The 15,597-nt window shown below is 41.5% G+C and overlaps 1 protein-coding gene across 7 annotated transcripts in view; it reads right to left on the minus strand.

The window, feature by feature from the left end:
- The window catches only part of sipa1l3 (signal-induced proliferation-associated 1 like 3), a 240,609-nt gene that overhangs the window by 74,905 nt on the left and 150,107 nt on the right, over nucleotides 1-15,597 (minus strand). For all 7 annotated transcript variants that reach the window (XM_072549485.1, XM_072549487.1, XM_072549489.1 and 4 more), the window contains 3 exons: nucleotides 10,728-10,885; nucleotides 8,207-8,783; nucleotides 5,733-6,007 (listed from right to left, as the gene is read on the minus strand). In XM_072549485.1, coding sequence (XP_072405586.1) covers nucleotides 5,733-6,007; nucleotides 8,207-8,783; nucleotides 10,728-10,885 — 1,010 coding nt within the window. The remainder of the gene's footprint in view (nucleotides 1-5,732; nucleotides 6,008-8,206; nucleotides 8,784-10,727; nucleotides 10,886-15,597) is intronic.

Here is a 15,597-nt window from a genome sequence, read left to right on the forward strand (position 1 = left end):
GGAAATGAGTTGGCTGTGTGCATGCTGGAAGCACTGAGCAAGACCTTAGGTTATTGGAATGGTTAACCATTATGGGAGAAGGTCTTCACACTCAAATTGTTCAACTCAAATGCTGAGTCATAGATGCTGAAGATAGAAATCTGATGCAGAAAATGAGATGTTGCTTCTCCAGCTTGTGCTGAGCTTCACTGGAGTACTAGAGCAGGCCAAAAGAATACCATGCATAATTCTGGCCTCCATTTTTAAGAAAGGACTTAAAAGGGCTCGTAGTTCTGAGAAGGTTTCCTTGATCATTACTTCAATTTGCAGAAGATAAGATAAATTGTGATGAAAGCTTGGACCTATTGAGCCTGTATCCATAGATGTTTCGAAGAATGAGAGCTGACATGTCAAATGGGATCCAAAGGAGACCGCTCAGTCTCTCAAACCTACTCTGCTGTTCAGCAAAATCATGGTTGATCTGTTTTGAATTCTACATTCCCATCTAGCCCCCAACAATCCATGATTTTCTTGTCTAAAATAATCAGTCTTGGTGTTGATGTGCAAATTTAGCTCCATACCTTCACTCCCCAGTCAAAGGCATTAACGTAAATTGAAAAAAGTTGAGGCCCCAGCACAGATCCTGACAGGACTCCACTCATCCCATCCTACCAATCAGACTATGGCTCACTGGTTTCAGCTGGGCAAGCAATTTTCTATCCATGCTAACATGCCATTTCTTACACCATTAGCTTCTATTTTACACAATAACTTTTGATGTGACAGCTTATGAAATGCTTTCTGAAATCCAAACATAGTACATCAACAGGGTCTCCTTTATCCACAATGAATGTTACATCTCCAATCAAAAAGTGAACGGTACTCTTTCCAATTGTGTTCAATTTCCCCTCCTTCCTCATGGTCCAGGCAACACAAAACTAGCTTAACTACAGAGCACAGTAAAAACTTGGAAAGCCAGCTGCTACACCTTTGACAAAAAGGCCAGAAGAAGAACTAGTCACAATGGAAAGGGGAAAGAAAATAAAAAGTTCATGATGCGATAGACATATCTGGATACAAGTTAAATAAGCTGTGAATACTTCACACTTTGGACCTTTAAGCAAGCTTTCATGAGTTACACCTTAGACTAAAAATGAGAAATTAAAAAAATAAAAATCACACTACCTTTTGCGTATCCCTGATTTTTGGTTTGAACAGCCAGCCCAAGAATAATGTATGTAGTACTTCAATAAGGCTGCCGCAATAACCCATAAAGTTTAAACCAACATACATTCGACATACTGACAGTACAACCGTTCGCAATTATCTAAAAATTGGTTAAATAAACCTCAGATTGTCTTGTTTAAAACAATGTCACACCCTTCATTACAATGTATGCACACATTCAGTTCCCTCTCATGTATATCGTACTTCGCTCCCTTTACTAAAAGATAATTAGCTACACAGTGTATGCACCTCATCATCCAATAACCTATTCTCATATTACCCTCGTTCCATTCCATCATTACAATCATTTGGATTACTCAGTTCATTTACTCGATTAGTCTCTGAAGGCAACAGAAGGGAGGCACCCAGTCCAAAGCTCACATGGGATGGACTTAAAAATAGTTTGAGGAGGATGCTAAATTTTCAACGCCAACCACACACTATCAAGTAGATTGCAGAGGAGATTGGAACTGTGGCTGAATGAGCCTCGTGTAATATGTAATACCTTATCTTGGGGATTGCCATTATTACATCCGAACCTACAGTTTTCTTTTGAAAGCTTTGGCTGTGCATCAGCTACACGAGTTCATACAAGACCGAGCACATAATCCAGTGTGAAAATCCAAACACTGAGCTTGGGTTATTTGTATCATTACATTCAATCCTTGACTCACTTTTCAGCTTAGAGATTACAAAGTATACTCTGCTTTTAACAATGACGAAAATGCCTCTTATTCCTGTAAAGGCTGAACTTATTTGATCCTTGCTTTTCTAACGACTCTACACTATGGTCAAGATTGGTGATGATGGCCACTTGAGTGCACAAAACATTACAGGAAAAGTCAAACCTATTACGTAGCTGTGACTCCAGTTCTGCAGAAAGTATAGATTTGTTTTAAACAAAAACCAGTGTGGTTTAAAGAGACGCAGGGTTGAGTTAATCAAGGAGTCAGCACACTTCCAGGATTATTATTGCAGCCTGAGTCATGTAATGTAATAGCTACCTACATGCTACCCACAAACAGAACAGTAAGACAGATTCACTGAGGTCAGACACACAAGCCAAGAAAAAGAATAAGCAACAATGAGGAGTAAAGTACTGTTAAGGCTAAATCCATTGGATAAGTATCAGGCTGATAAGGCAGAGAACATAATCAAGAGGGGTCCTTAAAAAAAAAACCGGGAAATGGCTGAGAGAAAAGTAGAAGTCTGCATCAGATCAACAGGATGAAATGATAGCATTCAAATAGAATCACTCACTAGCAGTGATGTTGTAAACAAACAGCATGGAAGTCTGCTGTTGTCAGCAATGAGCAATCCAAACTAGAAAGTACTGGGTTTAAAATACTGCATTGTGCCAAATTAACTGATCATAGGCTGGAAAATAACGAGGTAGTTACAGGTGGTGACTGCATTCTTGGGCTCAGTGTGTTGGGGTGTTTGAGGGGGGGGGGAGATGTGAAAATAAATTAATGATCTTGCGCTATGGTACAGAATTATATTCAAAATACCTTTTCTCCCCTGAATTGGTTTAAAAAATTGATACCTTCTAACATGTACTTTTTAATTAAAACGTTGAAGCATTTTCCCTTTACTGATGAAAACATTCAGACTGAATCACAGTTTACAATGAAGTGTAGTCAAAACAAAGGCCAGAGGCTATTCTTGTTCAACTGATGTGCCAGATCACCGCTGCAAATTTTACCTGTAGAAATTTCACAACTGACCCATGTCTCATTTTTAAATGTGCTTCCATTTTAAAACAGGATATCAGTGAGATGCCCATTGGCACAGCCTTGGCATTATGCACCAGATTTCAATTGCTGCTGTCAGTAAGAACCAGTCAGAATTCAGAACCTAAATTCTCACTATTCAACATGCAGGGCAAGCAGCAGACATGCAGGTAAAGGTATAGTAATACTGGTGGTGACATATCAAGGCCTTTGAAAAACAAAAACTAAACTTTGCACTACATGTTAAAACAGAGATAGCTTTGGAATGTTAAACAATTTTCAGAAATTACATTAACCCATGGAAAAGTGCACTAGTGATTCCTATTTAATATTTTGCTGAAATGCTTGGCACTAACTAAAACACATAGTTGAATGTGTGTGGTGCTGGAAAAGCAGAACATGTCAGGGAGCATGAGAATTGACATTTTGAGCATAAGCCCTTGATGAAGGACTTTCTACTAACTAAAACATACACCAGCAGACAACCATCTTACAGACTGGAGCTGCTGCAGGAAAAGAATGGGCTCACGTTTGTTTCATAATGGGCCATCACAATACACCAAGCAAACCGACAGCTAACACATTTGTAACAACAGTTTACACATTGATTATATATGAAAGCAGTCCAGTTCCCAAACAACTTTAGAACTTTTCACAATGATCGAGATTGGTGTTACCTCATAGTTAATGATACATATGTATTCAAAGTTTGGGAGAAGATTTGTAGCTCGGGTGCTCGTTGTTGTGGTTCTGTTCGCTGAGCTGGGAATTTGTGTTGCAGATGTTTTGTCCCCTGTCTAGGTGACATCCTCAGTGCTTGGGAGCCTCCTGTGAAGCGCTTCTGTGATCCTTCCTCCGGCATTTATAGTGATTTGAATCTGCCGCTTCTGGTTGACAAGTTCCAGCTGTCCGCTGTAGTGGCCGGTATATTGGGTCCGGGTCGATGTGCTTATTGATTGAATCTGTGGATGAGTGCCACGCCTCTAGGAATTCCCTGGCTGTTCTCTGTTTGGCTTGTCCTATAATAGTAGTGTTGTCCCAGTCGAATTCATGTTGCTTGTCATCTGCGTGTGTGGCTAAGGATAGCTGGTCATGTCGTTTCGTGGCTAGTTGGTGTTCATGGACACGGATTGTTAGCTGTCTTCCTGTTTGTCCTATGTAGTGTTTTGTGCAGTCCTTGCATGGGATTTTGTACACTACATTGGTTTTGCTCATGCTGGGTCCTTCGTCCTGGTGAATTGTTGTCTGAGAGTGGCTGTTGGTTTGTGTGCTGTTATGAGTCCTAGTGGTCGCAGTAGTCTGGCTGTCAGTTCAGAAATGCTCCTGATGTATGGTAGTGTGGCTAGTCCTTTGGGTTGTGGCATGTCCTCGTTCCGTTGTCTTTCCCTTAGGCATCTGTTGATGAAATTGCGTGGGTATCCATTTTTGGCGAATACATTGTTTAGGTGTTCTTCTTCCTCTTTTTGCAGTTCTGGTGTACTGCAGTGTGTTGTGGCCCTTTTGAATAGTGTCTTGATGCAACTTCTTTTGTGTGTGTTGGGGTGGTTGCTTTCGTAGTTCAGGACTTGGTCTGTGTGTGTGGCTTTCCTGTAAACCTTTGTGGTGAATTCTCTGTTCGGTGTTCTCTGTACCATCACGTCTAGGAATGGGAGTTAGTTGTCCTTTTCTTCCTCTCTAGTGAATCGGATTCCTGTGAGTGTGGCGTTGATGATCTGGTGTGTGTTCTCTATTTCTGTGTTTTTAATTATTACAAAGGTATCATCTACATATCTGACTCAGAGTTTGGGTTGAATTTGCGGTAAGACTGTTTGTTCCAACCTTTGCATTACAGCTTCTGCTAGGAGTCCAGAGATGGGTGAGTCCATAGGTGTGCCGTTGATTTGTTCATATATTTGGTTGTTGAATGTGGTGAACCATGAACACCAACTAGCCACAAAACGACATGACCAGCTATCCTTAGTAGCCACATACTCAGATGACAAACAACATGAGTTTGACTGGGACAACACTACTATTATAGGACAAGCTAAACAGAGAACAGCCAGGGAATTACTAGAGGCATGGCACTCATCCACAGATTCAATCAATAAGCACATCGACCTGGACCCAATATATCGGCTACTGCAGCGTACAGCTGGAACTGACAACCGGAAGCAGCAGGTACAAATCACTATAAATGCCGGAGGAAAGATCACAGAAGCACTTCACAGGAGGCTCCCAAGCACTGAGGATGTCCCCTAGACAGGGGACGAAACGTCTGCAACACAAATTCCCAGCTTGACGAACAGAACCACAACAATAAATATGTATTATTAGCTAAGTCAAATGTTGGAAGAAATTTTTCAATGCTATTATTTCTGGCCTATATCTTTCACCTAGATCAATTGACCTCACGTCTTCTCCTGAAAATGGTGCCTTATACTGGGCTGTCATTCTGTGGCTGTTACTTTTGTCATGTGACCATGATCTCTGCAGAACCCAAGAATAAAGAGGCAATGGAATAGTGCAAACCAATTTATGGGGAAAAGCTATGGAACAGAGAGAACTGAGAGAAAGCCAAATTAATATCCATAACTTTAGCATATCACAAAATCTTGGGTTAATTGCAATAATATGTTAGCTTACATATTACTGACCTTGACTCGAACAAAGAAAAGTCATTTTATTGTTTCAGCCAAAATCATTCCAAATCTTTCAGAAAAATAATTGTGCTGAATGAACATAGTGAAGGCATTGTTTCAATGGGAATTAATAACAAATCCTAGATTTCCAGATAATTAAGACTGGTGCTACCTGCGAGGGTTCCCATCTTCATGGGGTGGGATAATGACCACCTTCACAGTCACTGATGTCTTCAAAAGATCAATCATCTGATCATGAGTCAGTGTTATTATAGCCACCTTGCAAATTTCAACCAGTCGGCTTCCCTGTCTCAGTCCAGCTTGCCAAGCAAATCCATATTCTTCCACCTCTGCCACTGTGCCATCATATTTGACGTGAAACCCAAGCTGCCCAAGCCCGTTCCTCCGCAGAGTCATGTCAATGGTTTCACATCCTTCTGTTACAATCTGGGAATCAAAGGCAATTAAGTCAAAACACAATTAACACTAAGCGCACATAGTTTCCATCTAAGCCAAAGTATCAGGCAGTTTGGTTGATAAAAAGCTGCTGTGAGCCAGGTATACCTTCAAGAACATGGGGAGAAGCAAAGACCAGCTAAACACAACAGCAACTAGACAAAATTGGTGCCAAAAAGGCCGCCACAGTTTGGCACTATTCAAGATCCATGGTTTTACAGATTCAGGAAATGTGTTCAGGTAAATGTTCTGGCCATGCTAAGAGCACATTCATTATGATTAAGTCCAATTACCTTTTTAATGGGACTTCTGAAATACTGGACATATCAATAGCATTTAGTCAATTGCCATTTGTACAAGTATGTGATAATGGCCAGCTAAAGCCAGACATTTTAAGAGTACGCCATGCATCATTTTGTTTTAAAATCCACCTGAACAATTCGATGAGGTTTTGCATTGTGTCAGACTGGTCACCCGTTTTACTACCGGGGTGGCACAGTGGCTCTGTGGTTAGCACTGCTGCTAATCACACATCCAGACACCCAGGTTCGATTCCAGCCTTAGGCGGTGTAGAGTTTGTACATTCTCCCAGTGTCTGTGTGGGTTTCCTCCCGGTGCTCCGGTTTTCTCCCACAGTCCAAAGGTGTGCAGGTTAGGTGAATTGGCCATTCTAAAATTGCCCATAGTGTTAGGTGTATTAGACACATGGAAATTGGTCTGGGTGGGTTACTCTTCGGAGGGTCGGTGTGGACTTGTTGGGCCGAAGGGCCTGTTTCCACACTATAGGGAATCTAATCTAATCTACTCTACATGTGGACTGGTTTATTCCCCCACGCCAAGCGATCCTTGACAGCACCTGACCCAAATGCTGTTTTCAAGGCTAGATCTGAAATCTGGCAAAATCCAAAATCTGAATGGCTTGGACCGGAGACTGCTGGCTCTGAGAGTGCACTTTTATTTACTTCTCACTGAATGCATTTGAAAATATGCCCATTCTTAAACCTCAAAAGATTTATAAGAAATAGTAACCTGTACAACTACAATTAAATATTTGAAGGACAAGGAAAGGCTTTGACAGAAAGAACTTGCTCTGCATTCAGCTGAATGCACATGGTTGTCAAGATCAGGTGCAATTAATGGTCATTTCAAAAGCTCAGCTGAAATGGAAATTTTCCAGTAAGTTTAACCAGGTCATAAAATTCAAGAGAAACTCTGGTATGAGGAGATTCAAAGCAGTCAGCCAATCTGCATCAGACAACAACTTTATTTTTGACAGCAACACATTGATGTTCATTGTTCGCTGGCAGGCTATTTCAAACCTATTTAAAGGAACACTTTCGAGTTATTAAATTCTTCTCTACATCTTAAGGAAATAATTAAGAATTCTGTTCCCTCATGGGCCAATTAATGGTATGGCCCAAGTACATATGAAACAAGCAAGGGACCAAATACAGCTTAGCGTAGAGCCAGAGAGATTGGGAAATCTCCAAGTCTAATCAAAGACCCAAGCTGCGAGCCAAACTCAGGTGAGGAGCGTCATATTTCACACCAGGATAAAGCTTTCCAAACATTTTAACATCCACTTCCAAGGCTGTCAGACACCACCCCTGCAACAGCTTATTTGCTGCTGCAACGATGTCTTCATTACCTCGAGATTTGAATAATTTAATGCAGCTGGATGTTAAGTTCTTTCCTCCATAAGCTAAAGGTGATGTTAAACTCTGCTGCTCATGCACCCAATTGCCAGCAGGTTTTGTTCACCCACTGCACTGATCTACTTTGGCTCCCAGTTATGCAACGCCTCTATTTTACAATTTTCATCCTGGTTTTCAAATCCCTCAGCCTTGGCCTTCTCAATCTCCAATTTCTATGAACCCCACAGTTAAAGATATCTGTGCTCCTAATTCTGACCTCTTAACAATCCCTGATTTTAGCTCCTCACCTCTTGGCTGTACTTTCAGTTGCCTGGATCGTAAGCTCTGGAGCTCCCTTCCTGTTCACTCAACCTTGCTTTTCTCTTAAAAAAAAACACCTTTTGAGACTTCAGTCTTGTATCCAAAGTTTTGGTCATCTTCCCCAATATCATAAGCAGCTCAATGTCAAATTGTTTTATAATGTTCTTGTGAAGCACCATGGGATATTTTGTTAGGTACTTCTACAACACATTGTAACAGGTTGTTGTTCACTTACCTTTAACCTTTGAACAATTTCCTTAATGTCATCCACATTCTCCTCTAACATTCGCACAAATATGTAGTCACCTCTCCCATGGAAAATTTTAAGCGTTGATGCATCGGGAGTCCAGCCTATTACATCCCCACTAAAGCAATTGAACACCACCTCCTTGGTTCCTTGCTCAATAACCACGACAAATTCATTCGAGATGCCTAGAATGCACTCCACCTCAACTCCCTGGCTGTAATCCTGTGCATAAACCCGCCATGTAATCGCCCCAGCACTGTACAGCTCAGCCCCCACACGGGGCTTTGTTTTCTCCTTCTTTTTGGTGGTCAACAAAATGAGGTTAAATTTTCCAGCGGATTCCACAGGGGTGTTTGTGACACTATTTTCCGCCAGGTCTTTCAAGTATTCATGCCGAGTTCGAGTTGCCATAGCATGGAACTTCTCAGATTTGTGCGCTGCGTTCTCTCCATTGATGACCTTGGCCAGCAGAAAGTCTCGGAAAACATCAGATTTGCTGAAAGAGAAGCCATCTGGAATGGGTGGCCCAAAGAGTGGGACATCCTTGGACCTGGTCACTGCCACACTGTTGGAAAAAAACATTCCAAAAAATCTTAATCAATTTTTCTCCCATATTTGCAATTCCTTAACAGAATATGTCAATTCCTGATTGGACAGTTCCCCAATCCTCTAGTCTCAAGCATGCCCTTTTGCATCACGCCTTCCGCATATTCTTAGACTTTCAAGTATCTTTTGACCATTGGAATAGGCATCATAGACAAGTTATTCTGTCCCTGTTGATGTCGATGTCCCCCACATTTACACAGTTATTTTCCCTGCAGCTTCAGAGGCTGAGGTGTGATCTTATGGAAGTTAATAAAATTATGAGCGGCATAGAAAGGGTGAATGTATCAGTCTTTTCGCCAGAGTATCTGAGTCCAAAGCTAGTGGGCATAGATTTAGGGTGAGAGGGGAAGATTTAAAATGGACCAGAGGCAACTTTTTCCACGCAGAGGGTGGTGTGTGTATGGAATGAGCTGCCAGAGGAAGTAGTGGAGGCTGGTACAATTACAACATTTAAAAGGCATCTGGATGGGTATATGAATAGGAAGGGTTTAGAGGAATATGGGCCAAGTGCTGACAAATGGGACTAGATTAATGTGGGATCGCTGGTTGGCATGGATGAGTTGGACCAAAGGGTCTGTATCCATGCTGTACAGCTCTATGACTTTAAATGGGGTAACTAGGTATCAAACAGCTGTTGAGTCCTAGGGTGGAAAGGCCCCAAGTCCTAATGAAAGACCCAAGTTGTTACTCCAGCTGACATTAGCTAAGTTAGAGTAGAATACCAGAAAGAACTGTATTCTTTTTTAAAAACTGAGTTGGTCAGGTAATTCTGAAGTGTGGGGCTAAACATCACGGTTCTTACAAAACGTCAGCACAGACACAATGAGCCGAACACAGTCTCCTTCTGCGCTGCAAGGTTTGATTATTCCAGATTCCTCATTGCACTCTGTCAGATATTATACAGATATATGCTATTCCTCAACACGGTTCTCAAAAGAGACATCAAAAATTACTTATAACTTTACATAATGTGGTACTGTACCTTTCTAAAAATGAACAGTGAGTATGTTTATTTATCAGAATTGAATAAAACTATGGAGATACACAAATCTATCCATACCTCAAACAAGCAGATTAAAGTTTCATAATTTTTCATTTTTCTCTTTTCAAATACTACTGACTTGCCTTATAATTCCATCATTTGCCCTTTCATTTCGAAGCTATCATTGTCACGTGAGGAGACATACACTGGTCAGTAACAGGTTCTCATTTGTGGCTCAGTGGGGGGCACTCCCTCCTCAGAGTCAAGAAGCAGTGAGTTGAAATCCCACTCCAGAGATAGGAGCACAAAATCTTGGGCAACACTCTAGTTAAGTTCTTCAGATTGGCAAACTGGCAAAATAATTCAAACGACAGTAGGGGGAGTTTATTTTAGATTAGATTCCCTACAGTGTGGAAACAGGCCCTTCGGCCCAACAAGTCCACACTGACCCGCCGAAGCGTAACCCACCCAGACCCATTCTCCTACATTTACCCCTTCACCTAACACTACGGACAATTTAGCATGGCCAATTCACCTGACCTGCACATTTTTGGACTGTGGGAGGAAACCGGAGCACCCGGAGGAAACCCACGCAGACACGGGGAGAATGTGCAAACTCCACACAGACAGTCGCCTGAGGCGGGAATTGAACCCGGGTCTCTAGCGCTGCGAGGCAGCAGTGCTAACCACTGTGCCACCGTGCCGCCCACAGAGTTCTGCTGTGTTGACTTGGACAACATACATAATTCAACAAAAAGCTCAGTTTGGGACCTTTTTTGTGTACACAAATTGGATATGTATTGTTTACATTATAATCGAGATTACACTTCAAAAAGTATGTCAGTGTCTACACCTAATGTCCTGAAGTTTGAAAGGAGCCAACAAATGTAAAGACTTTTGCTACCCTGGAGAAGCACTCACCTGTAACACACATTCTCAGTACATGGATTATGGACCCTTACAATGACAAACACATGCTGAAAATGAGAGCGTACAGTCTTTGGTGTGAATGGCAGTGCCCCAGGTTCCTGAAAAATGATGGTAACAATGTCGTTGCCAATGTGCCGTTTCCTGAGGAGCTGTGAACACAAACACATGTTAAGTCAAGTCACCAAACGTCTGGTTGCAAATTGCTCACTTTGCAGATATTCTCTACACAGTTTACCATTCAAAAACAAACTAGCAAAATTGCAAACGCAGCATCACTATTAATGTGTAAAATCTCAGGTACAAGCAGCAAAGGTTCTATCCATTTTTAGATGACCATCCAAGCATTTACCAAAATGGAAATAACTTTCTTCATTCACGTTTTACTGATTTCATGGAGTCAGTTAGGTCAGTTGGTTGGATGGTTAGGTTGCTGTGTAGTGATGCCAATCGTGAAGAATACGATGAAGGTCCAGCCTTCTCAACCTTGCCTGAGGCATAGTGACCTTCAGGGTTAAGCTCACTACCAGTAAGTTTCTAATGAGAGAGTGAGAGCGGTAGAGATAGCGAGACAGACAGAGAGACAGAGACAGAGAAGCCCTCTGGGACAATGGCAACTTTTACTGAGTGCATCTCCTACCTTGAAGGTAGTGACTAAGTTCATTTTGTAGTCACGGTCATATCCCATCTAAGTGGCCATTTATTTGGGGCTTCACTGGTGTCCTGACCATGCACGACAAAGCCCGATAGCCGGTCAACAGCAATCAGGTACTTCCCAGCCAACTCTGCTCCTTAATCCTTAATGTCAACTCTAATTTCTCAACTGAGGCCCCAACTTGAGTATCCTTAACAAGCCCAAGCCTACCTGATCTTTGGACTCTCATCAACTCTGTGGGGAGTTTCTATTCTTTCAGGGTGCTTGGGTCCCAAGAGCTACACTTTAGAAAAGACTAGGAACATCAGGCTAGAGGAAGTACTAGTATTCCCAATAAAACACAAATAGTGCCTCTACTGATTTAAGCACACAACAATGGATAATAAAGCACTGAATAAGGCCATTGAATTCATGGAGTCTGTTTTTTTTTAAAGAGCCAGTAATTCTAATTAGTCCTACTCCCCTGCTTTTGCTCCACATTGTTTCAATGTTTTCAGATATTGTTCTATTTCCTTTATATTCTGTTTCCACCAACCGAATAGGCTAAGAATTCCAAATCCCAACCACTTGTAATGTTAAAAGGTTTTCTCCTCATATATCCTCTCATTCTTTTGCCCTCTGGTTATTGACTTCTAGCCACTAGAAATAGAGTAGATGGAGAAAACAATTTAAAGCTTTCCTAGTTGAAATATTTTTGGTCCCGGTGGCACAGTGGTTAGTACCACTGCCTCAATGCCAAGGACCCTGGTTAAACTCCAGCCTCTGGTGACTGTCTACGTGGACTTTGCAATTCTCCAAGTGTCTGCATGGGTTTCCTCCAGATTCTCCGGTTTCCCCCCCATGATCCAAAGATATGCAGGTTAGGAGGATTGGTCATGTTAAACCGCCCACAGAGTTCAGGGATGTGTAGATTAGGGAGATTAGCTATGGGAAATGCAGGGTTACAGGGATAGGGTTGGGGGGTGAGTATGGGTGGGATGCTGTTCAGAGATTTGGTGTGGACTTGTTGGACTGAATGGCCTGTATCCACATTGCAGGGATTCTATAAACCTCGAATGATTTTTGAACGTTCAAGACATTCTAGGTCCAAGTTTAACTCATTCAAAATACACCTATTTGCACACCATTAAAATCAGCTAGGCAAAAGTGAGGACTGCAGATGCTGGATACCAGAGTTTAGATCAGACTGTGGCTGGAAGGGTGGAGAGATAAATTGAGGGAAGAAGACAGCAAAGAGTACAATAAGTGAATGGGGGTGGGGATGGAGGTGATAGATCAGAGAGGAAGGTGGAGTGGATGGGTGGGAAGGGAGATCGACAGGTGGGAAAAGTCATGAGGATGGTGTTGAGCTGGAAGGTTCGAAATGGGGTAAGGGGTTGTGGGGGGGGGAAAGAGGGGAAATGAGGAAAGTGGTGAAGTAAGCAAATGTGGCTGTGGTAGCAAGTCTATTTCATGGCTGAAGAGCTTCAGGGCAGAGGAGATGACCTTGGGGTTGGAGTGAGTGAGTGAGTGAGTGAGTGAGTGAGTGAGTGAGTGAGTGAGTGAGTGAGTGAGTGAGTGAGTGAGTGAGTGAGTGAGTGAGTGAGTGAGTGAGTGAGTGAGTGAGTGAGTGAGTGAGTGAGTGAGTGAGTGAGTGAGTGAGTGTCAGATTCTTGTGGAGAGAAGACGAGAACTTCTTCAAGGTAGGCCACCTTGCAAGAGGATTCGCAGTAAGGTTAAAATCAACTAGGCAAAAGTGAAGACTGCAGATGCTGGAAACCAGAGTTTAGATCAGAGTGGTGCTGGAAAAGCATAGCAGTTCAGCAGCTTCAGAGGAGCAGAAAAATCAATGTTTCAGGCAAAAGCCCTTCATCAGGAATAGAGGCAGGAAGCCTCCATCGTGGAGAGATAAATGGGGGCTGGGAGAAGGTAGCAAAGAGCACAATAGGTGAATGACGGTGGGGATGGAGGTGATAGATCAGAGAAGCATTAAAATAGAGCTTATTACAATTCATCCAGCTTTAACCTAAAGCTACCCTGAATATTTCAATACCATTTAAGCAATTAATTTGACCCAATGCTCATAAATAGATTTTTAACTACATTATTGAAAAGATTGCTCTTTCTAACATTAGGACTGGATCAATTCCAATTACAGATAAAGTACAGGCAAATCAATTGCTATAAAAGTGTGGATTATAAAACACAGCAAGATTGACAGCATAACTGGCAACTTCTCCTGTTCTGCTAAAACAGTTTGAAGAGTTTATGGTAAATAAATAGCAATGTCATAATCTTCTTGGTCAATAAGAATGAAGTTGTGATTTTTTTCAGGCAATTTTCTGGTCAAGTCAGTGTTCCGCTGCACTGCGGTAGCACATTGGAAATTAAGCCCCACTATTCAGGGAAGTGTTACAGAAGTTACAGTAAAGATTTTTTAAAATATGCAGAATTCCCCACTTTACCTTTTTTTTAAAACTCTGGTTGACAGAAAGCATGGATCAGGTTTACTTACTTAACACAAATTACTATTTAATTAGTTAAACAGTTATGAATTGTCATACGTCATAGAATTCTACAACTAAAGCTCGAACTTTTTTTTTTATAAACTCTCCCGCACACGAAGGCAGAGGGAGACAAAAAAGACAGAGGGCAGAACTGTGACAGCAGTTCAGTAGTCCCTGTTCACAGGATTTACTGAGATGAATCTTGTGTTGGCCAGCATGTTGCTTCTCAATCTTTCTTCTCCGGATGCTTTCACTCGTTTGCAAGAGGTACAATGTAACTGGTTCACACTTACACAGAAGTCTCAAACTTATTAATTAATAAGTCACAGCTTGGAGCAACTGGAGGAAAACTAAATTTGAAGAAAACCAGTTTCAGTTATTTTTACTCTGTAGAGGATAGGGACATCTCCGGAGTCTGTGGACAGTGTGATGACTTCTTCCCATTTCATTCACAGCTCCAAACTGTTCAGCTATCGAGAAACCAAATCATAGCCACTAGAAGGCAGGTTTTTGTGATAAAAAAAAGTTACTAGTCTTCAGTCACTTGTTGCCACCTAAATCTCCATTTCTACACAGCGCAGGGCTCTGGCTAATCTGCAAACCATCGACTGCTATTTGAACCACTGTGTAAATAGTGCTTACAAAGAGTATCGTGTTCCTCACTTTCAAAACCTGCAGTAATCCTTCAGCAACCAGAGGTTTTTAAAACAGTTGTTTTCTCATTTAAGTTTGCAATCAAATATAAACAAATAAAAAATACAGTTTTTACATCAGACTGAAAATGAAATCTACCTTCCCACCTATTAAATCTCTCAAAATGAAGAGTGATGTTCGTTTTTACTAAGGAAAAATAGAATAGTTTCAGCTCAAATTTGGAACTTAGCAACTGAACAATCTCAGGAAGAGCTCAACATCAATAATTCTGGAGCTCACAGTTTAATTGTAAGTTAGTTGAAACCATCTCTTTTGTTACTTGTTTCCCCATATACTCAGATACAGAAAAGTACCATATATTCCAAGATTTTGGACATCACTTATCAGCAGCTCAAATCATTCAGTACCCAGAGTGAGGTACAAACTATAACCACAAAATCTGTAGCTAAGCACTCGCATTATGGTTGGTTGGAAGCAAGGTAGTTCCTTTATATTTCAGATTTTACTTTTCTATATGCTTGTTAGAACAAGTCTGCAATATCTGCAGACTTGATCAATGTCATGCAATGGCTATTGAAGCAGAAAAATCACAATGAACTCTGCAGAGGTAAATGAGAACCAGAATACTTGAGTAAGCAGCAAATGTGACCAAGAAAATTTAAACAGTCAGCCTTCATTGAAAAAACATATGAATGAAAATGGAATAACGTACGTTAAATGGGCTTCAGATTAGTTTCACAGGTCAGTGCAACATAGAGGGCCGAAGGGCCTTTACTGCGCTGTAATGTTCTATGCTCTACTAACCTCAGCCATTTTGGAGTAGTGTGGGGTTCTGGTTGCAATTATTAAATTAGAGAGGGCGTAGAAATGACTTACATGTTATTAGGACTGGAAGGTGTGGAGCTGTAAGGAGAGGTTGGATAAGCTGGGACTCTTTGCTACAGGTTGAGGTGTGACCTTATAGAGGTTTATAAAATCATGAGGGGTATAGATAAGGTGAATTGCAAAGGTCTTTTCCCTAGGGTGGAGGAGTTCAAAACTAGAGGGCATAGGTTTAAGTTGAGAGGAG

Source organism: Chiloscyllium punctatum, chromosome 29 (assembly GCF_047496795.1).
Source record: "Chiloscyllium punctatum isolate Juve2018m chromosome 29, sChiPun1.3, whole genome shotgun sequence".
Lineage (NCBI taxonomy): Eukaryota > Metazoa > Chordata > Chondrichthyes > Orectolobiformes > Hemiscylliidae > Chiloscyllium > Chiloscyllium punctatum.